This window comes from Hyperolius riggenbachi, chromosome 11 (assembly GCF_040937935.1).
Source record: "Hyperolius riggenbachi isolate aHypRig1 chromosome 11, aHypRig1.pri, whole genome shotgun sequence".
Lineage (NCBI taxonomy): Eukaryota > Metazoa > Chordata > Amphibia > Anura > Hyperoliidae > Hyperolius > Hyperolius riggenbachi.
The window spans coordinates 156,036,642-156,059,333 of NC_090656.1; the positions used below are offsets into that span (position 1 = coordinate 156,036,642).

General features: G+C 42.4%; 1 protein-coding gene across 3 annotated transcripts in view; it reads left to right on the top strand.

The window, feature by feature from the left end:
* Window positions 1–22,692, top strand: part of ESRRA (estrogen related receptor alpha) — a 264,360-nt gene that overhangs the window by 226,721 nt on the left and 14,947 nt on the right. For all 3 annotated transcript variants that reach the window (XM_068259914.1, XM_068259915.1, XM_068259916.1), the window contains one exon: window positions 14,555–14,824. In XM_068259914.1, coding sequence (XP_068116015.1) covers window positions 14,555–14,824 — 270 coding nt within the window. The remainder of the gene's footprint in view (window positions 1–14,554; window positions 14,825–22,692) is intronic.

Genomic DNA, 22,692 nt, shown 5'->3' on the forward strand with positions numbered 1-22,692 from the left:
AAATCTGATTTATCTATAATCTGATTATAATATAATAATCCGAACATTTATATAGCGCTTTTCTCCTGTCTGACTCAAAGCGCTCAAGAGCTGCAGCCACTGGGACGCGCTCAGGAGGCCACCTTGCGGTGTTAGGGAGTCTTGCCTTGAACTCCTTACTGAATAGTTACTGACCCTAGCCGGGATTCAAACCCTGGTCTCCCATGTCAAAGGCAGTGCCCTTAACCAGTACTCTATTCAGCCACTGACACCGAGGTCATCCTCTGCACCGTGCTGGGACCCTGGGCCGCCGGATGAGAACCGAGCTGTCTGCATGGGACAGACAGCTGCGAGGGGATGGAGAAAGCCCCAGGTAAGTAAATCAGATTTTGTATCATGATGCCTGATGATTCCTTTAAGCCTCCCCCTCAAACCCTTGTCTATTCCATGTAAAAGGGGCTTATCGCCACATCTGGTGCACAGGAGGAGGTGGAGGTACCTCCATGCCTGTCTAGGAGGGCACAAGGAGGATTCTCATTGGTCCAGGGGTTGCCATGGGAATAGCAGTTGCCTGGGGAATTATAGGAACTAGCTGGATGGGGGCCATTGCAGGTAGGGACACAAGACTGAGAAGTGCACCAATGCATCAGATTCAAGCTTACACTTTGCTTTAAGGTGCCCAGGGGTTACAGGTTCTAGAGGGGTAGGGGTTGCCATGGGAATAGCAGTTGCCTGGGGAATTATAGGAACTAGCTGGATGGGGGCCATTGCAGGCATAACCATTGCTAAAGGGGGGTTACATGAGCTGGGGGGATGTCACAGCGATCACGATGTGGGTGGACACCTGGCGCTAGTGTCTTGAATTTTTTTCTTTCGCTTTTCAATATAAATGGTGGAATTTCACTCACAATTTGGATTTGCCAGACAGAATTCCATTGATTCCCTCCCTAATTGGGATCAAATAAATAAATATATATGTGAATATTAATAGATACATGGATACAAAGGGTATATAATAAAAGGAAGGAAGTTGTGACAGAATTGTCACTACAGTTTAGCTTGCTCCATCGTCTTTCTAGATCTACTTTGTGGATAGGTCAGTTAGGTGTGACCATGGGGCACCCAAAGTAGGAAGGATAAAAGGAGACTAACTGCAATTCTCAACGTCCCTGCATTTCAGTAGAAACCATTTGTCTACATGAGGAGGCTGGACTTTTAGTTCTTAGGAAGTAGTTGGTGATCAAGTGTAAAACATGGCACCCACATTAGACTTCTGTCACCTGAAACAATCCATACAGATTGTTTTGGTTAGCAGCTTTTGAGTGATCCCTTTATAGATATGCTTTTCAATCCTTGGCCAAGCTGTGTATTGTGCTGTATGGAGAGGAAACAGGACCACATGAAAGTTGCACCACTGTCAGAAGCGTAGCTGGGTGCAGGCAGGGGCAGTGTTCTGGGGCAGGGTGCAGGGCGAAGGCAGGGGCTGGGGGCATGGTGCTGAGTGCAGGAAGGTTGCTGGGTGAAGGTAGGGGCTGGGTGCAGGCAAGGGCAGGTGCCATTACAAACCTCCAGTCAGTGGCAGCCGCTCCTTTTACGGTCTTACTGTCTTTCCCAGTATAGACCCCGCCTGAGCCTCCCTCTCTGTTCAAGTACCGGACCTCAGATCAGCAGCAATAGCATAGGCAGAGAGGGAAGCGGGCGAACACGCTACCTGCGCCCGGTTTACTCCAAATGCAGGAAGCGACCGGTGACGTCACTTCCGCATTTGGAGTACATACATCGGGCGTGGGTAGCATGTGCGCCCGCCACCCTCTCTATCTTTGCTGTTGTTGCTTTTCTGAGGTCTGGTGCTTGGGTGGAGGGGGGGGGGGGGTGGGCTCAGGCAGGGGAGGCAGCCAGGACAGCAAACATGGATGGTGCGAGGGCAGGCATGGTGTCCATGGTGTGGTGGCCCCTATGGCACATGCCATGCCTGCACCACTCTGTTTACACCTCTGACTACAGTGCAGAAACTTCCTTTAGGCCAGGGGCACACTTAGTAGAATCGCATGAGTTTTCCAACATGTTCTATGGGGAAAACTCGTGTGATTCTGTTAAGTGTGACCCTTAGGCAGGGGGTCACATTTGTAGGAATCGCACATGAATTTCCTGTATGCAGAATCACATTTGATGTGACAGCCCATCTTAAGCATGTTAAAGAGGAACTTGTTGCCATATAATGCAGCCCCACATGTGGGGAAAAAAAACTTACTACATGCACTACTTTCCCACATACCTTGTCACCCTGACAACGCAAATGCATGCATTTTTTCTGCAATTTTGTTTGCGATTCTAGGAGGCTGTGAGTTGTTGTCACAGCATGGAACATGATCCTGCCATGGGGGGGGGGGGGGGGGGGGGGGGGCTTCAGTCTACAATTTGTTAAATTAATTAGCTTATACTTTTGAATCCAAACACTTCAGTGCAGGTATATATCCACCACCACACCAGATAATGGAAACTCTTACCAGAATGTAAATACCCAAATTATAAGGCCCAGAACAGCAGCAGGCGCTCTCTCTGCTGATATCTCCACCTCTTTGGATTAATGGTCCGTGTGGTTAGAGTTAAATATTGCCATATACTGTACAGTAGTGTAAATGGAATAAAACGAGAAAGTGGCTTTAAGGCTATGTTCACATTATAAATCGCCAGCGCTCTTTCAAGCGCTGAGCAATTTATTGCAATTTTTTTAAAATACTTTCCCTGCGCTTTCTAAGTGCTTTTGCAGAGCGATTCTTTTTTTCCACTTCCTGACATCAGACAGGAAGTGAACTCTTTCACCCGGTAATGAATAAATGCAATGTATTTAGTCATGAAAGCGCACGGGAAATCGCTATACAAATCGCTTTTTCAAGCGCTTTGCAATTTCCCTATACCTTCCATTACAGCCAAATCGCCCAGAAAATGGTACAGGCAGCACTTTGGGGAGCGGAACGCAATTGCAACGAGCACATGTGAACACTCTCATAGGAAATCATTGCGCAAGAGCTTTTAGGGCGATTTCAGAAATCAGGCTTGAACCGATGGTGACTCAAGCAGTTCCACTCCATGCTGCAAACAGGACAGCTCTGTTACTTACTCTGTTACTTACAGCGGGAGCCCAGGTCCAACCATCCACTGCTCAAAGGACTTGATGGTGTAACCTTTTGATTGCCAGAGCACGTAAGGACCTCCTGTCTCAGCATTCTTGATTCTGGTTGTCGGTCACTCACCTAGCCGTGAGCTCCGGCAATGGGTCTGAGGGACCGCAAATGATCGATATCAGACAGTAACAAGAATTACGTCTGGATCTGGTACAGTATGCAACTACACTGCTTTAGTATTACTTTTGTACCAATTGCACTTCGCTTGACCTGCAGCTACCCGCTGTGGACAGTCCCTAGTCTGTTTGCTGTTGCTATCCCTTTCTGCAAGCTGGACTAACTAACCTGCTTCCTATTGCAAGCTTTTGGGCGGTTACCTGCATGGCTATCAATTATCTGCTTTGAACAGTTCTCAGCATGCTTCTTTTTGAAGTCCTGTCCTGAGGGGGATAAACTTTGTTGCCAGCTACATACAGGCCTGATTTTATGTAATTTGCTGGGATCCCTGATCACATTAGGTGATCGTAGGTGTATGGATGGTTGAGTGCATGTGAGTGGTTGAGTGGATTTTTCCATGAAGCTGGTTTCTGTGCTTTTTAATAAGAGTATACTGTATTTGATTAATAAAGATTTGCATTTTTTTTACTTTTTCATATAAACGACTTTGTTTGAGTTCTGTTGCGCATACCCCTCAAACCCCCTTTTTCCTTGAATTTTACGTATTTTGATTTCAGAAATTGCCAGCGCTTAAAAATATACGCAAATGCTCATAGTGTGAACAAGCCCTTAGTGTACCTCTTAAAGGATTGTATTGGTACTTCAATAAGAACAACAAAAATATATATGAACAGTAATGAAAGACTTACATTTGGCCCTTTTTACGGGGACCCAATAGAAATATATTGCTCTAAATGCAATACAGGGCGCTGTTCACCAGCTATCATGTATATCTGCCACGCCCCTCATCCTCCTGAGCTCAATGATGCCATACTTTTTGGCAGGTTTTTGTCAAAACTTAATTTTTGAAAAAAAAAACTGTTTTTTCCTTCTCTTTATTTTTTTCCCTTTTCCTTCTTTTCTCCACTCATTTTCTCTTTCTTTTTCTTTGTTAGAGGTTGTTCAGTTCAGCTACCTTTCTCATTTTCCCTGGACCAAGCTAATTGTTATATTTACATTATCCTATTCTAATGTGGTGGATTGTGTACAAAGATCTTTAACCGGTCACCAACTTTTAATATCTGGATTGGGTGAGATCTTTCTGATTACTCTGGGACAGATACTCTACAGCCACATTAGGCCACTGACCATGGATGTCGACAGAGATGGATACTGTGATTGAGCATCCACCAGTATTACACTGAATACACCTGTATCTCTGTTGTGAGTGGACTTGACATTTACCCACTTACCACCTCTACCTTTAGTTTACCAAATTGACACTGCTATTGGGCACCTCCCTTTCTTTGGAAACGGATTGTGTGTGTCTTGCCCTGAATGTTTTCACAGGTATCCCACCCACCAGGGTTAATGATTATTTTTTTGTATGCCCAGTGAAATGTATATGTAAAAAGAGAACCGAGAGCCCAATATAGTGTAGTAAGTATTGACAATTGGGTAAACCAGGGTTACCTCCAAGTAACCACTGTACAGGCAGGTGAGGAGATTAGCCTTTCCTCACTCAGGATTAAGAAGTCGCTCTTTGTAGACAGGAGAAAGAAAGAGGTATACCCCTCCACCAGGGGTGGATATCAATTATAACGTAATGAAGAAGAGAGGCGCCTACAGCATAAAATCAATTCTTAAAACTTTTACAATTGCTTAGGAGGCAGTGGTGGACTTACCCCCCGCAAGCAGACACAAAAACTGTGTATTTAAAACAATCAAATTTATTGGTACACTCCAGGGGTTTTTTGCAACGCGTTTCGCAGGTATATTCGAGGAATCGGGAATATACCTGCGAAACTCGTTGCAAAAACCCCTGGAGTGTACCAATAAATGTGATTGTTTTGAATACACAGTTTTTGTGTCTGCTTGCGGGGGATAAGTCCACCACTGCCTCCTAAGCAAATTGAAAGGTTTTAAGAATTGATTTTATCCTGTTGGCGCCTCTGTTCTTCATTACGTTACATTGAAATGTATGTTTAATTTATTGAAGTTAGACTAATGGGTCAGTCATGAGAGTCCTGCCGTATGTTTTGATAGTATTATTATTATTATTATTATTGATTTCTAAAAGTACAACTGAAGAGAGGTATATAGAGGCTGCCATGTTTATTTCCTTTTAAGCAACACCAGTTGCCTGGCAGCCTTGCTGATCCTCTGCCTCTAATACTATTAGCCATATTCCCTGAACAAGCATGCAGCAGATCATTTTAGTATGTATAACAGAGGCGCCAGCAGGATAAAATTAGATAAAAAATGTTAAAAATTGCTCGGAGGAAGTGGTGGGCTTACCTCTAGAAAGCAGACACGAAATACTGTCTTAATAATCATAAACAGATTTATTATACGATACCCCAAAAAGTGCCATGCGTTTCGCAGGCCATGCCCGCTTCATCAGGCACAAAAATTAGGACAACTGTAAATTGAGAAACAATGAAAGGGGCTATAACAATACTGCAGAAATAAATATTTAAAAATATACTACAAAGATGTTTTGAATAAGCATATATTAGTGTTATATTGTAATCATGTGTATCGATAGAGTGTAGTGGGTACACATAGATGGACAAAGAAGTGTAGTACAAAATTGGGATCTATGGAATGGAAAAAATTAAATAAGTAAAGTTCAAAAAAATTAGTAAAAATGACCATGGGCTAATGCATGATACTAACGATAGACTAAGTGTAATAACAAGTTGGGGAATTAGGGTGCACAAAGTAGCAATATAAACTTGCCAGAATTTCAGCAGTAGTGGGTTTAGCGCCTCAGTGCTGTAATGAGGATGCTAAGAGTATTGTATACTGTACATTAATAGTGGCAGGGAGGCCAATCACAATCAAGGAGGGATTACGTGGGCAGAGCTGGGTGCTATGGTGACTGAAGAGTGAAGGAGGAGACGGCCAATAGGCTGTTGCCATGTGTAGAGGCGGAGGCAATATCTTACATAATGTGGGCAGCCAATAAGGTGTAGCCACATGTAGATCTGTGAGTGGGCAGTACGGAGATGGAAGGACGCATGCGCCCGGCGTACATGACGGCGGCGGATTATTAACCAATCCGCTGCCCTTAAGTATGTTTACTACCCCATGTGGTGCGGTGAGGAAGCCGCACCACGTGTATGTTTTGAATGCGCATGCATACAATTGCCGTCATAACGCCATGTTTGGCCACGTGGTGCGGTGTTGACGTCACACCACGCGTATATTGTAAGTGTGCATGCGTAAAAATTGATGCATCACGTGAATAGTGGCTACGTGATGTATGTCAATGCATCATGTGTCCAGCGCATGCGTAGTGCGTGAAACTCAATTAGAGCACCCCTATTGAAAACGGGCAAGAGGGCCATGTACTGATCAATTACCGGTAATATAGACATTTTTTCTATAAAACATTAATGTGGACATAACCAAATACAGAAAAATGACATGAAAGGCAATAAAAACTTAGTTTATAAACTGATTGTGCTAATCATTACGAACTACATTGTGCTGCCACCAAGTGGCCAAAAATTATATAGCAAGAAACAGCATATTTTAGGGGAAAACTTATTGTTTGTTTTAAACAGAATAGATTAATAAACAATTTAATTTAAAATTGGTAAAAATCTAATCGATAAGGTAAAAAGACAGTGGAAGCCTAACATTATGGGGGGTGGGGACAGTGTAAAGAGTAAGAAGGTTGATAAAACTTCAAGTAGCCCATTTCATGTAACCAAAATTGGAAAATGTAGTGGTAAAAACATAAAGTGCATGGTAACCAATGGCTTCTGCGCTAAGGTTTGAAGATTCCCCTACAACTGAGATACGAGACCGCAAATAAAATTAGAGTTCATTCTGATTGACAAAGGCTATGACGTGGGAATAATCGAGACATGGATGGATGAAAGCCATGACTGGATAGCGAATTTAGAGGGATACAATGTGTTTAGGAAGGATAGAACAGGGAAAAAGGTGGAGGGGTTTGTCTTTTTGTTAAGCATTCTTTTACAGCTGTCCTGAACGATGAGATGAGGAAGATTGTGAAGATGTGGACACCGTTTGGGTAAATATTCATGGTGGAAATAAAGGTTGCCAATTTCTTATTGGGGTATGCTACAGGCCACCACATATTCATGAAGCTGTAGAACTGCAATTACTACAGCAGATTGAAAAACTGCAAGTAAAAATGAGGTCATAGTTATGGGTGACTTCAACTTTCCAGACATTGACTGGAGTATTGAGGCTACCCATTCTGGTAAAAGCAGCAGATTTCTGGCATCACTACCGGACAATTACTTGACTCAAATGATAACGGAACCAACCAGGGGGAATGCGTTACTGGATTTGATCATTTCTAATAGACCAGATAATGTATCAAATGTGCAGGTTCAAGAACATTTGGGAAATAGTGATCACAACATAATCTTTGATCTGGTGACGGATAGGCCACGGGGCAGCGGGACCACTGAAACTATGAATTTTAGAAAAGCTAAGTTCAATCAACTCAGGCAGGCACTAAGTTTGGTGAACTTGGATAATGTAATGCAAGAGGAGGACACTGAAGGAAAATGGCAAGCGTTTAAACTTATTCTCAATCAATATTGTAGTATGTATATCCCATTAGGAAACAAAATGTCTAGGAATAAAAAAGGCCTCTATGGATGAATAGAAAGCTTAGAGGTAAAATGAAGGGGAAAAAATGCCTATAAGGTCCTAAAACAGGAGGGGACCGAGGCTGCATTAAGCAATTCTTTGTAAAAAAGAAATTAGGCTGGCAAAGATTGAAGCTGAAAATCAAATCGCTAGGGATATCAAATCTAACCCAAAGAAGTTTTACAAGTACATGAACTCTAAAAAAGAAAGGTTGGCTGTATTGGACTCCTAAAGGATGAGGGTGGGAATTCAATGGTGGATGACCAAGGTAAGGCAGAGTTATTAAATGCTTTCTTTGCTTCTGTCTTCACCAGGGAAACATCACTGTTGCAAATTACAGATGCAAAAGAGTCTCAATCTTCCAATTGTAATATTAAATACTTAACTCAGGAAGAAGTGAAGGCAAGACTAAATAAATTAAAAAATAGACAAGGCACCTGGCCCGGATGGCATACATCCTCGGGTCCTGAGGGAATTAAGTTTAGTTATAGATAAATCCCTTTATCCTATCTTTTGTGACTCTCTTTCAGCTGGCAGAGTCCCAGTGGATTGGCATACAGCCCACGTTTTCCCATTGTTTAACCACCCTGGCGTTCTATTAAATATGCCAGGGTGGCTGTGCAGCACTATTTTTTTTTTTTTTAAATCGTGTAGCTAGCCTAGCGCTAGCTACATGATAGCCGCTGTGCAGCAGCATCCCCCCGGCCCTTCCGATCGCCTCTGGCGATCAGAGCAAACAGGAAATCCCGTTCAGAATGGGATTTCCTGTTTGGTTTCACCGTCGCCATGGCGACGATCGGGATTACGTCATGGCGTCGACGGGAGTCCCGATCCACCCCTTAGCGACGCCTGGCACTGATTGGCCAGGCTGCGCACGGGTTATCGGGGGGCGTAATGTTAAGTGGCGCATCGGCTGCATACGGCGGCGATCGGTACAAACACGCAGCTAGCAAAGTGCTAGCTGCGTGTTTGAAAAAAATTTGTGAAATTCGGCCCACCAGGGCCTGAAAAATCCAGCGCAGCGGTCATGGACGAGCTGAGCTCGTCCATATCGCTAAGCTGGTTAAGAAGGGCAAAAAATCAGATCCAGGAAATTATAGACCTGTAAGCTTAACATCAGTTGTATGCAAACTATTTGAGGGGTTACTAAGAGATACTATACATAACTTCATAGTAGAAAATAAACTTCTTTCTCAGCATCAACATGGGTTTACTAAAGACAGGTCCTATTTGACTAACATGCTCAGCTTTTATGAGGGATATGTGAGGGAGCAGGCAGGTGTTGTATTTTGTTCTCTGGTTGAACTTGATGGACGTATGTCTTTTTTCAACTAAAATAACTATAACTATGTATTATGAGGTAGTGAACGCTAATGTGGATATAGGGAATGCTGTAGATGTGATATACTTGGACTTTGCAAAGGCCTTCGACACAGTTCCACACAAAAGTCTGGTGCTAAAGTTGAGGATGCAAGGACTGGGGAAGAGTGCATGGATAGGGAACTGGCTAATGGACAGAAAACAGAATTGTGGTCAATGGATCATACTCAAAATGGGTGACTGTTAGCAGTAGGGTCCCACAGGGGTCTGTACTGGGTCCAGTGCTCTTCAATGTATTTATTAAGGACCAATGGTCTAGCACCATACAAAATAAATGGAATACAGTTGGGGACATCAAACCTGGAGAAGAACTTAGGAGTACTCATCTACAACAAGTTAAATAATCGTACTCAATGCCAAGCAGCTGCAGATAAAGCTAACAACATTTTGGGATGCATTAAAAGGGAAATAAAAACTTGAGATGCTAGCATAATATTGCCCGTTTAAATCTCTAGTAAGGCCACATCTGGAATATGGAATTCAGTTCTGGGCACCACATTACAGAAAAGATATTGCAGATTTTAGAGCAGGTGCAGAGACGAGCAACAAAATTGATACGTGGGATGGAAGGTCTCACTTACCAAGAAAGGTTAGATAGACTGGGTTTATTTAGTCTAGAGAAAAGACGCCTTAGAGGGGATCTTATTAACATGTATAAATACATCAGAGGGCAATACAAAAGCTTGGCGGATGAGCTTTTTGTCCCTAGGCCTTCTCAAAGGACTAGAGGACATGATCTGCACATGGAGGAAAAATGTTTTAGTCATTTATTTAGGAAAGGGTTCTTTACAGTAAGAGTGATTAAGATGTGGAATGCATTGCCACAGGAAGTAGTTATGGCAAATTCTATACCGACATTTAAAGGGGGCGTAGATGCTTTCCTTGCGTTGAAAGACATCCATGGCTACAATTACTAGGTAATGCCCAGTGATGTTGATCCAGGGATTTTATCTGAATTTTTTCCCTTTTGGGGCTAATTGGACCATGCCTTGTAAGGGTTTTTCGCCTTCCTCTGGATCAACAGAGATATGTGAGGGAGCAGGCTGGTGTTGTACTTTGGTCTCTGGTTGAACTCGATGGACGTATGTATTTTTTCAACCCAAATAACTATGTAACTAAATATCTAGGTAAGAGCTGGAAAATGAAAAATGAAGAAAAATTCAGGAGAGAAGTTTGTATTATGTATCCCATGTTTGTTTCTTACCTTGTACAGTGCCACAGAATATGTTGGTGCTTTATAAATCAATCATAGTAAGGATCTCTGACATAGAGTTCTTGGTTACTATTACGCATTCACCATATTTCATCATCTAATACATCATTACATATATGTCACAATTTCACAAGCAGCTAGAGCTGACAATTGTACTTTCTCTGCTAGGCCAGTAGAGAACTATTTAGCTTAGCTTTTAGATTCACATCAAAGGAGGCCTTTCCTAAGTGCACCCCTGCTGATTAACAACTTATCCATCTACTTTCAAAGTTGACAGAAATCATAAAAGTACCCCCTCGCTGGTCTGAGCGGCTCCAAAACACCAGTAGGGTTTAAGACCTCAAGAACTCGATCACCCAGCAGGAACAACTGACCAAGAATTAATAATTCCCATATTTTCTTCATATTTCATGGGTTAGGAAGCTACTAGGTTGCCCATCTTTGCAGAGGTTCTTGGGCTCAGCCTGACACTAGTTCTGGGAGGTTTTCAGACAAACTGAACCTTCCGAAGCCTGGAGTAATACCGTTTCGAAGTAACACTGTAATAATACTCGTGCAATAGCACTCGTCCCTTATCTGCGGACTCATGGTGCCCCACTGAATGCAGGTGTGCAGTCCGTTTATTGATAGGACTCGCGTGCATGTAAAAAATCATGTTCTGCCAGATTTATTCTCTTCTGTAAGAGGGTTGGACTTTTTCCTCCATCAGGGAGGACTTCAGCTCTTACCTCACCTCCCTTTAAAGAGAATCTGTTTTGTTAAAATCACACAAAAGTAAACATACCAGTGCGTTAGGGGACATCTCCTATTACCCTCTGTCACAATTTCGCCGCTCCCCGCCGCATTAAAAGTGGTTAAAAACAGTTTAAAAAAGTTTGTTTATAAACAAACAAAATGGCCACCAAAACAGGAAGTAGGTTGATGTACAGTATGTCCACACATAGAAATTACATCCATACACAAGCAGGCTGTATACAGGATCTCAAGAGATCATTTGTGTGTTTCTTTCCCCCTGCATCTCTCATGCACTGAAGTTTCAGGCTGCTCTTTTATTCCTGCAAACAGCTTTGCCCTTGTGTGTAATTCCTCACTATGTGAAAGCCCAGCCAGCTCAGAGGACGATTTATCCAGCTTGTAAAAGATAAGAGAGAAGAGAGAAGCTGCTCTAATCTAAATAACACACAGGCAGTGTGCATAGAGGGGCCTGGAAGGGGGAGTTCATAGCAGAACCACAACACTGAAGAACTTGGCAGCCTTCCAGACACAGGCTGACAAGTCTGACAAGAGAGAGATAAGTTGATTTATTACAGAGACTGTGATAGTACAAAGTGCTGCAGTAAGCCAGAACACATTAGAATAGCTTTTGGAACTTGTAGGATGATAAAAAACAGGATGCAATTTTTGTTACGGAGTCTCTTTAAGACGAGAACTTTAAGAGTTTGTTACACTTAGATCGCAGGGTCCATTGTCCTTGTTCATCATCTATTGTTGAATTCCATCAATCAACAGGCCAGCAGGACACTGGCCAAAATACAATATTTAGGATTATTTCAGCACAGCAAGACTTTATCGCTTTTTGGACACAGCCAAACATGGTATTGTGACCTTTCAGACACTCTACTTTTTTCTCATCTGTTGCTTATTCTACCCAACCAATCTGTTCAGTTTCCAGATATATTTATTTGCCAGCTCCAATGTATATTTCTTGTGTATAGTTTTATAATAAAACTAACGTTTTAATCAACCCCCCCCCGTGATTGCCCCCAGCCCCATACCCCCCCCCCCCCACTCCTGTGGTGAACCCCACCCCCGAAAATCATAATGCAGTAGCGTTTCACCAGAAAATATACTTATTGCGGCATGGGTTCACCAGAAAATAGTTGTAACGCAACAGAGCGTTTCACCATAAAATATACTTATTGCGGCATGCACTCACACACAGTACACAGTACACACACACATACACAGTACACACACATACACAGTACACACACATACACCGCACACAACATACACACTATACACAGTATACACACAGTATACACACACACACACACTACACTATACACACACACACTACACTATACACACACACACACACACACACACACACACTACACACACACAGAGCACACTATACACAGCACACAGTAAACATACACTATACTATTACACTAATCCCGATTTTCACTACCTTATAGTGTGTCTGATCCCTTATGCAGAGAAATAATGAGGAGAGAAAAGCTGAAAGAGAGGGAAGAAGATATTTGCCTCACCAGGATTGCACTTTTATTTAGCTTTCCTGTATGACAAGAAGACAGACACCCAGCACTAGGGAAAGAGGGAAACAAAGGTGAAGGCTGGTGCACACCAAGAGTGCTTCAGAGTGCTTTTCAAATTTACAGCAATTTGAAAAGCGCTGGGCTAATGTTACCCTATGAGGGTGTTCCCACCGCAGTGTTGTGATCGCAAACATGCTGCAGATAGCATTTATTGGAGCGATTCTTTCAAAAATCGCTTCACAAAGTCGCATTCGCGAATTGCTAGCGATTGCGATTTTGTCGTGCACTAGCCCAGAGATAGGAGGAGTGGAGTGAGACTGAGAATAGCCTGAGATGGACCAGAGAGCTTATCTTTATTGCAGTCCCACATTACACAGAGGCTAGTTGCTGGTAGTAGGACTGCTGTCCCTGCCAGTCCCCCACACAAGTCAGAAAGCAGCCCTCCTGGAGTCTAGGGACTGTCAAAACTTTTCAACCTGTTTAACACCTTATCTGCACATGCAGTCATTTTAACAATGGGGAGAGACCAGACAGATTTTTTCCCACAGACCCTCCTCTGCATCATGCTGTGTATATTTACCAGCTTGCCTGCCCTCTAATTGCACTTTTATCAGCTAGCCTAGTGTTTTACAATGCCTTACAACAATAAACCTGAATACAGCAGACACAGGACCAACCCTAAATCACTGAATGAAAGTCTGGGGGGCAGTAAATGCCTGGCTGCTACAGTCTCTACTTCCACCCAGTTACCAGTAGCAGAGAGAGGGACTGAATGAATCTCAGGAGCGGAGGCTGTACTCGGATCCCTGACTAGGATGAGTGCCTTTTCTCACTGACTCATTAATTAACGTGGTTCTTTGAATCATTGAGCTGAAGGAAATGAATGAATCAGTCAGTAAATCAGTCATGAGTCAGGCGCTGCTGCTGCTGCTGCGTAACCTGATACCTGAGTGAGTGGAGAGGCATTTCTCCTCTCACTACTCAGTTCAGCAGCGCCCTTTCCTCCTCCTGTCGCCCTTCCCTCCTCCTGTCGCCCTAGGCAAGAATTTATAGCTGCCTAATGGCTCAGACGCCTCTGGACACACTACCGCATTGTCATTCTTTTATAAATTGTTGAATTGGCTAGTTAGGTTGTAATTATCCATTTTGTTCCTTTTAGAAATAAGCTTTTTAGGTAGAGAGACCTCAAAAGCCAATTATTCCTAAAAGAAAGAAAACTGTTAATCGCAACCTAACTAGCCAAATCAACTTCCTGGACTAGACCCTTCTCCCCTGATCGCTCAGTTTAGATGGCTGGCCAGCTCTAAGAAGAGTCCTGGTGATTTTGAACTTCTTCCAGTTATGGAAGGCCACTGTGCTCATTGGGACCTTCAAAGCAGCATAAATGGTTCTGTAAACTTCCCCAGATTTTTGCCTTAAGATAATCATGTCTTGGTGGTCTACAGACATTTCCTCTGGCTACATGCTTGGTTTGTTCTCTGACACATTTGCGAAAATCTCACTTTTTTTGACATGGTCATTGTGGGGTTTTGTGTGTAGAATTCTGAGGAAAAAAAATAATTTAATCCAAAATGTGGAAAAAGTGATGTGCTATAAATACTTTCCAGATGCACTTTATGAAGGGAGAGGAGATTTAAAACAGAACTCCATACCAAACCCCCTTTTATATTTTCTTTTATTTTGGAGAGAATCAAGGGACTTAAGTTCCTGTAAAATAAATTAATAAAACTAAACATATTAGTGGAGACACAGCAAGCAATAATTATTTTTTCTTCTTACAGGTTTTTCTTCTCTGTCATTATCAGACCAGATGAGTCTATTGCAAAGTGTTTGGATGGAAGTCCTTCTTCTGGGAGTGGTTTTCCGTTCTCTCCCTTATGAAGATGAAGTAGTGTTTGCAGAGGATTTTGTATTAGATGAAGAATCCTCACGCTCTGCCCGTCTCTCAGACCTCTGTTCCTGTGTATTACATTTGGTGCGGAAGTATCGAGCTTTACGTGTAGAGAGAGAAGAATATGTGATGTTAAAAGCTCTTACACTTACTAATTCTGGTATGTATATGTGTAGGTAGCTTTTCTGCTTGCGAATCTAAAAGTTAATGTTTATTAAAGTGACACTGAAGCAGAAAAAAAAACATATGATTGTATGTGTAGTACGGATAATTACCACACTGTATTTTTTTTTATTTCATTTTTTTTTTAAACATATTTTATTGAAGCGGTTTTCAAAATTTTAAAACCATAGAAAAAAGGCAGACAGGTGACAGCAAGAAGCTGCCTTGTTTGGCTACAAAGCTGAGCTACATGCCAGAAAAGGGTACTATCACATATCTATATGAAGTTTCTAGTGTCCGACATTATTTAGGTTGTATTTATACCTGCAAGATAAAACCGAACAGAAGAAGAAAAAACTCCTTTCCACTTTTTCCCACCTCCCCGCCTAACTAGAACCCCCCCCCCCCCCCAACCAAATTGAATAAGCTCATCTCTCTCCTCTAGTAATATATGGACCCCATGTCCCCGGCATGGGTGCACAGAGAACCTCAGTGTGTCACAGCCTGCTCAGGCCTAGTAGGCAGCGCCAGTTTGCCCAGGGTACCCAGAAGATCTTTAGTATCATACCATGCTGTATATTTAAAGGGCTCCATTAAGGCGATTATTTCCGGTCTAGTAAAGGTATAGGTGATATAGGGCTTCCATCTCTTGAGAAAGTTCTTAGAGCATTTTTCTTTGTGTATTAAAGTATCTATTTTGGCCATAGCAAAAAGTTCAGATAGTTCTGATCTAAGATCCCAGACAGTAGGTGTGGATGGGTAGAGCCAGCGGTTAAATATAGATTTCCGTGCAGCTGCAACACAGACACGTGCTAAGTCTGATGGGATTTTAGATCTGTCCGCAGAATCAGGAGCAGAAGCAAAATACAGGGAGTGCAGAATTATTAGGCAAATGAGTATTTTGACCACATCATCCTCTTTATGCATGTTGTCTTACTCCAAGCTGTATAGGCTCGAAAGCCTACTACCAATTAAGCATATTAGGTGATGTGCATCTCTGTAATGAGAAGGGGTGTGGTCTAATGACATCAACACCCTATATCAGGTGTGCATAATTATTAGGCAACTTCCTTTCCTTTGGCAAAATGGGTCAAAAGAATGACTTGACAGGCTCAGGAAAGTCAAAAATAGTGAGATATCTTGCAGAGAGATGCAGCACTCTTAAAATTGCAAAGCTTCTGAAACGTGATCATCGAACAATCGAGCGTTTCATTCAAATTAGTCAACAGGGTCGCAAGAAGCGTGTGGAAAAACCAAGGCGCAAAATAACTGCCCATGAACTGAGAAAAGTCATGCGTGCAGCTGCCAAGATGCCACTTGCCACCAGTTTGGCCATATTTCAGAGCTGCAACATCAATGGAGTGCCAAAAGCACAAGGTGTGCAATACTCAGAGACATGGCCAAGGTAAGAAAGGCTGAAAGACGACCACCATTGAACAAGACACACAAGCTGAAACGTCAAGACTGGGTCAAGAAATATCTCAAGATTTTTCTAAGGTTTTATGGACTGATGAAATGAGAGTGAGTCTTGATGGGCCAGATGGATGGGCCCGTGGCTGGATTGGTAAAGGGCAGAGAGCTCCAGTCCGACTCAGACGCCAGCAAGGTGGTGGTGGAGTACTGGTTTGGGCTGGTATCATCAAAGATGAGCTTGTGGGGCCTTTTCGGGTTGAGGATGGAGTCAAGCTCAACTCCCAGTCCTACTGCCAGTTTCTGGAAGACACCTTCTTCCAGCAGTGGTACAGGAAGAAGTCTGCATCCTTCAAGAAAAACATGATTTTCTTGCAGGACAATGCTCCATCACACGCGTCCAAGTACTCCACAGCGTGTCTGGCAAGAAAAGGTATAAAAGAAGAAAAACTAATGACATGGCCTCCTTGTTCACCAGATCTGAACCCCATTGAGAACCTGTCGTCCATCATAAAATGTGAGATTTACAAGGAGGGAAAACAATACACCTCTCTGAACAGTGTCTGGGAGGCTGTGGTTGCTGCTGCACGCAATGTTGATGGTGAACAGATCAAAACACTGGCAGAATCCATGGATGGCAGGCTTTTGAGTGTCCTTGCAAAGAAAGGTGGCTATATTGGTCACTGATTTGTTTTTGTTTTGTTTTTGAATGTCAGAAATGTATATTTGTGAATGTTGAGATGTTATATTGGTTTCACTGGTAAAAATAAATAATTGAAATGGGTATATATTTGTTTTTTGTTAAGTTGCCTAATAATTATGCACAGTAATAGTCACCTGCACACACAGATATCCCCCTAAAATAGCTAAAACTAAAAACAAACTAAAAACTACTTTCAAAAATATTCAGCTTTGATATTAATGAGTTTTTGGGTTCATTGAGAACATGGTTGTTGTTCAATAATAAAATTATTCCTCAAAAATACAACTTGCCTAAAAATTCTGCACTCCCTGTAGTTATATAGAGGCAAAGCATAGGGTCCAGTGTTAGTTGCTTATAACACATACGGTTGATACATTTTATAGCTGAGGACCAGAACTTCTGTATTTTGGGGCATAACCAAATGCAATGTGTCAGGTTTGCTTGAGGAAGCTTGCATTTCGGGCAATATGGTTGAGTCAGTTGGAGGGGCTTTGTATTTAATGTCAAAGGCATATTTGGCACGATAAGAAGTGGGACTCTCTCCAAGTTTCGTTAGTTATAAGCCCTCTGAGTTTGTTACCTTCAATGATGTTTTCTTCCGGTTGTGTTCCAGGGAAATGTTTGCTCCAAAATTGTAAGTTCTGTTTGATTTGCTTCTTGGTTTGTAAGAGCAAGAGTGTACGCTGCGTGGCTGAAAGTGTCATATCGTCTCCCTTTGGTTTGATAAAGGTGTCAAAAGGAGAGATATTGGCTATGGTAGAGATCTTATTTATTTGGGATGACACAAAAGATCGGATCTGGGCATACATCAAAAAAATCTGTGTGAGGGATTTGATACATATTTTTAATTTCTGAGAAAGACCTCCAAGTGTGAGTATCCAAATTTAACATTTGCCCCAACCTCAGCAGGCCCTTTTCCTCCCATTTAAGGAACGTCCCATGTTGCATGCCTGCTGTAAATCCCGGGGAGCCCCAGAGATTGATATATTTAGACATTTTCCATGGTAAGTGATGCATTTTACGTAACTCTCTCCAGGTAAGTATAGTGTCACGAAATAGGATGCTATGTCTAATACGGAGGGATAACTGAGGCCACTAGGCATGCAGTAGGCCAACCAAAGTCCAAGGCTCCGCTACAGCATTTTCTAAGGGGTGGTTAGAGAACATAGAGGTGGCTGAGATCCAATCTTGGACGTGTCTAGCAAGGCAGGCAATATTGTAGCGCCTGATATCTGGTATCCCCAGTCCCCCCACATCTTTAGGTAGACAAAGCTTACTCAGGCGGATCCTAGCTCTTTTTTCTTTCCATAAAAATTGGGAGAAGGTTTTGTTGAGTTGTTGTATATCCTGATGTTTGATTAGCAAAGGGAGAACTTGCATGGGGTAAAGTAATTTACCGAAACGTACCATCTTCAGAAGGGCAGCACGACCCACTAGGCTGAGAGGCAAGTTAAACCAGGTTTTAATCTAATTTATGATCTTTTTAAGTAGCGGAGTGATATTTAGTTAATAGAGTGAATGGGGATCTGGTGTTATTTTGATGCCTACTGTAGATAATTAATAGGGCCCTTCGTGATTTGGACTTCTAGATTACTATTGTGCAATGGCATTCCAATCCTCATAAGAGGCATTAGTTCGCTTTTAGTGGCGTTTATTTTATATCCTGACACGGATCCCACCTGCCGGATTAGATCTAGCAAAATCAGAACTTGAGAAGGTTCGTTTAAAAATAGAATGACGTCACCCGCGAAAAGTGCCTGCGTGACACGCTTGCCACTGATGGTTATGCCTGGGTTGGTTCTAAGTAGTCTGGCTAGGGTTTCTAACGCGATGTCGAACAGCAAAGGAGAAAGGGGACATTCTTGGCGGGTCCCTCTGTAAATACTGAAAGGATTAGATATGAAACCCGGCAAGTGGATTCGTGCTTTAGGATCAGAGTACATTTGATTTACTAAGTTTAAAAAGGCCCCAGAGAATCCCATTTTGGCTAACGTCAAGGCCATCCGCTTCCAATGTACAGCATCAAATGCTTTTTCGGCATCTAAGGTGAGCAGAGCGGCATTTTTATATGTTTTTGGGTAGGCCTTGACTTCTTCCAATACTGTAAAAACCTTTCTGATGTTTGCTACTGCAGACTGCCCCTTTATAAATCCGACTTGATTGGGGTGTATTATTTTTGGGATTATATTGGACAGTCTGGTTGCAATTAGTTTAGTCAAAATTTTAATATCTTGGTTGATTAAAGAGATTGGCCTATAAGATTCCGGGAGTAGTGGGTCTTGATATATGTTTTGTTGGCAGTTTTCAAAAAACCTTCTCCCTGCAGGATTTTATTGTATAGACGAGCCAGAGTAGTGGCGGATTCTGATTTTAAGATTTTGAAACGTGCAGGAAGCCCATCAGGACCAGGTGTTTTATGGTTGGACAGAGATTTTATGGTGTTAATAACCTCATTCGGAGTTATGCTTGCATTTAATTCCTCTAGATATTGGGGACTGATCATGTTTAATTTGGCTTCATCTAGCCATTTAATAGACTGTTGATCGCTGCAATGTTTTGCATATAATGATTCATAGTAATCTCGGAATGTGTTCACAATCTCTTTTGGGTGATGGATTTAAGATCCATTCTTATCCCGAATTTGTAAGATATGATCATAGTCTAGGGAGCCTCTAGCGATTGCAGCAATCAATTTCCCAGACTTGTTACCGTATTTAAAGAAAAAGTGACGTTTATTCGATAAGGTCTGCATTTCTCTAAGTGTGCACCATTTATTCACCTCGGTTTGATTTTTAACCTCCTTGCCGGTCTATAAAATCCGGCAAGGAGGCAGCGCCGCACTTTTTTTTTTTTTTTTTTAAATCATGTAGCGAGCCGAGGGCTCGCTACATGATAGCCGCTGAGCGGCGGCATCCCCCCACCCACTCCAATCGCCTTCGGCGATCAGAGTATGCAGGAAATCCCGTTGAGAACGGGATTTCCTGCAGGGCTTCCCCGGTCGCCATGGCGACGGGGCGGGATGACGTCACCGACATCATGGACGTCGGGGCGTCACAGGGAGTCCCGAACCGCCCCTTAGCGCTGCCTGGCACTGATTGGCCAGGCTGCGCAGGGGTATGGGGGGGGGGGGTGGCTCGGCGGGCATTTTTGCAAGAGGGGAATCCTCTTGCTGAGTATAGCTGTAGTTTACTCTATTCTGATTGATGCTCCCCACACAGCAGTGAGTTATGCAGCACAAGATCGGCTCATAAAGTTACTGAGAGGAGCCCTCTCTCACTCCTAGTCTGAAGAAAAACAAAAGTTTGCTTTCCTAAAACAGAAAGAATTTGCGATAATTCAGGTTGGAGTGAGCTCGAGATGTCTCCCAGGCACCACTGCTGAATATATGCAAATTAACCATTGTACCCTTAGAAGCTAAACACACCTCCAGAACCGCTGGAATGCAATGATGTGTCAGCTTGTTAATATGTACAGAGCCATAATAATCCAACATGCATACAGACTGTTTCGGATTGTTTGATCCTCATCAGTGCATGGCATGGATTAATTTGGCTCTATGGAGTAGGGCTTGTAAATCCGAGAGGCACAGACTAACCAGCAAGCTCATGGTGACCCAGAACTCATTGGGGTGTGTAAGGGACTACAATGGTCCTAAAAGCCCCCTTACTAAGATGTTAAGAAAAACAAAAGTTTGCTTTCCTAAAACAGAAAGAATTTGCAATAATTCAGGTTGGAGTGAGCTTGAGATGTCTCCCAGGCACCACTGCTGAATATATGGTTAATTTGCATATATTCAGCAGTGGTGCCTGGGAGACATCTCGAGCTCACTCCAACCTGAATTATCGCAAATTCTTTCTGTTTTAGGAAAGCAAACTTTTGTTTTTCTTAACATCTTAGTAAGGGGGCTTTTAGGAACATTGTAGTCCCTTACACACCCCAATGAGTTCTGGGTCACCATGAGCTTGCTGGTTAGTCTGTGCTAGTCTGAAGCAGACTGTGCTGAGCTGCGTGATTGTTGCTACACAACGTAAACATATGAGCTGGAGGAGGGTGCCATCATTGCTCTGAAGAGAAGCGTAGAGGAAGATTTATTATGATAATAAATCTTCCTCTACGGCTTCTCTTCAGAGCAATGGCGCACCCTCCTCCAGCTCATATGTTTGCCGTTGTGTAGCAACAACTAATTACGCAGCGGCAGCTCAGCACAGAGTCTCCTTCAGACTACGAGTGAGAGAGGGCTCCTCTCAGTAACTTTATGAGCCGATCGTGTGCTGCATAACTCACTGCTGTGTGGGGAGCATCAGAATAGAGTAAACTACAGCTATACTCAGCAAGAGGATTCCCCTCTTGCAAAAATGAACTGCCCCAATTCCCCGTCGCCGTCAGTTCTCAGGGGACGCTGACAGTAAGTTAAATAAAAACAAAGACACGCTGCACAGCAAAAATATATGCTGTGCTTATTCTTACTTTTGTTGGCAAATTGATTTATAATGCTTACAGAAATAGAGAAAGTTTGATAGAATTCCTTTAATCAATAACCAAGTTTGTGAGCTTTGTGGTCCTTGGCATCAATAATTTACATTTTACCATTGAAATGAAACACACCTGTATAACTGTGGCTCCACCCCCATTTCTCAATTTGACCTTCAGTCACCCAATGACCGAGGGTACCAGGTTTGAGGCCTCTGTTATTACCAATGTAAGAATGGCAGCAATGTAAATATTCCCTTTGAGAATAGGTGAATTTTGATAGGCTCCACCTACTTTTCTGGATATTAATCCCAGTCACCCAGTGGCCAACTGTGTCAAGTTTGAGAACCCTGCCATTAACAATGATTCTTAAACAAACAAATTAATACTTTAGATTCGGCATCCGCTCAGTCACGAGCTGGAGCCACCGTCAGCTGGCTAAAATAGCAATGACATCTTGACACATGCTCTATTGGCCTGTCGGCAATCTTGATAAGGGCAAGAGGGATAAAGAAAGCTATGGACACTGTGGGCATAGCTGTAAGTGAATGGACACATTTTAGTAGGCATATTTTTATAAAGGACCACAGGTGCAGCAGAGTAGCATAAGATTAAACTTGTGTGTATGTGTGTGTATATAGAAAATGTATTTATTTTATTTATTTCACTATTTTTATCAGGGCTGTGGAGTCGGAGTCTGAGTTGTGGAGTCGGAGCAATTTTGGGTGCCTGGAGTCGGGAAAAAATACTCAGACTCCTAATAAATTTGAACTGTAATTAAAATAGAAAATATGATAAAATGTTCTATTTCTCAGATAAGTCATTATAAATAATTTATATATACAGTAATTGCTGTGCTTAGTCCACAAAAATGAAATAAAGCAATTAAAATTAGTTACTTATGCAGTCCCCGTATCTTTAAAGTCAGATATACATATCTAATTGTGACTGTACAGTATATATGATGTGTACACAGGAATTTCTTATATATACTAAATAACATCTATGCTGTAAGAATAAAGCCTGATGTGTAGCCGTGTCATTAATAGAGATGGTCAATGAGATGGAAATAATTGTGCGTTGATGCTGATTTATGCAAATGTATGCACTCTTTGCTCGTGAAATCAAATAATTTGATATGTTTACATTTGTTGACTACGAACTAAAAGGTACCTGAGACGGATGAAATTTTAAGTTTTATACATACCTGGAGCTTCCTCCAGCCCCCTTCAGGCCTAGTCCCTCCCTGTCCTCCTCTGCCACCTGGATCTTCTGGTATGAGT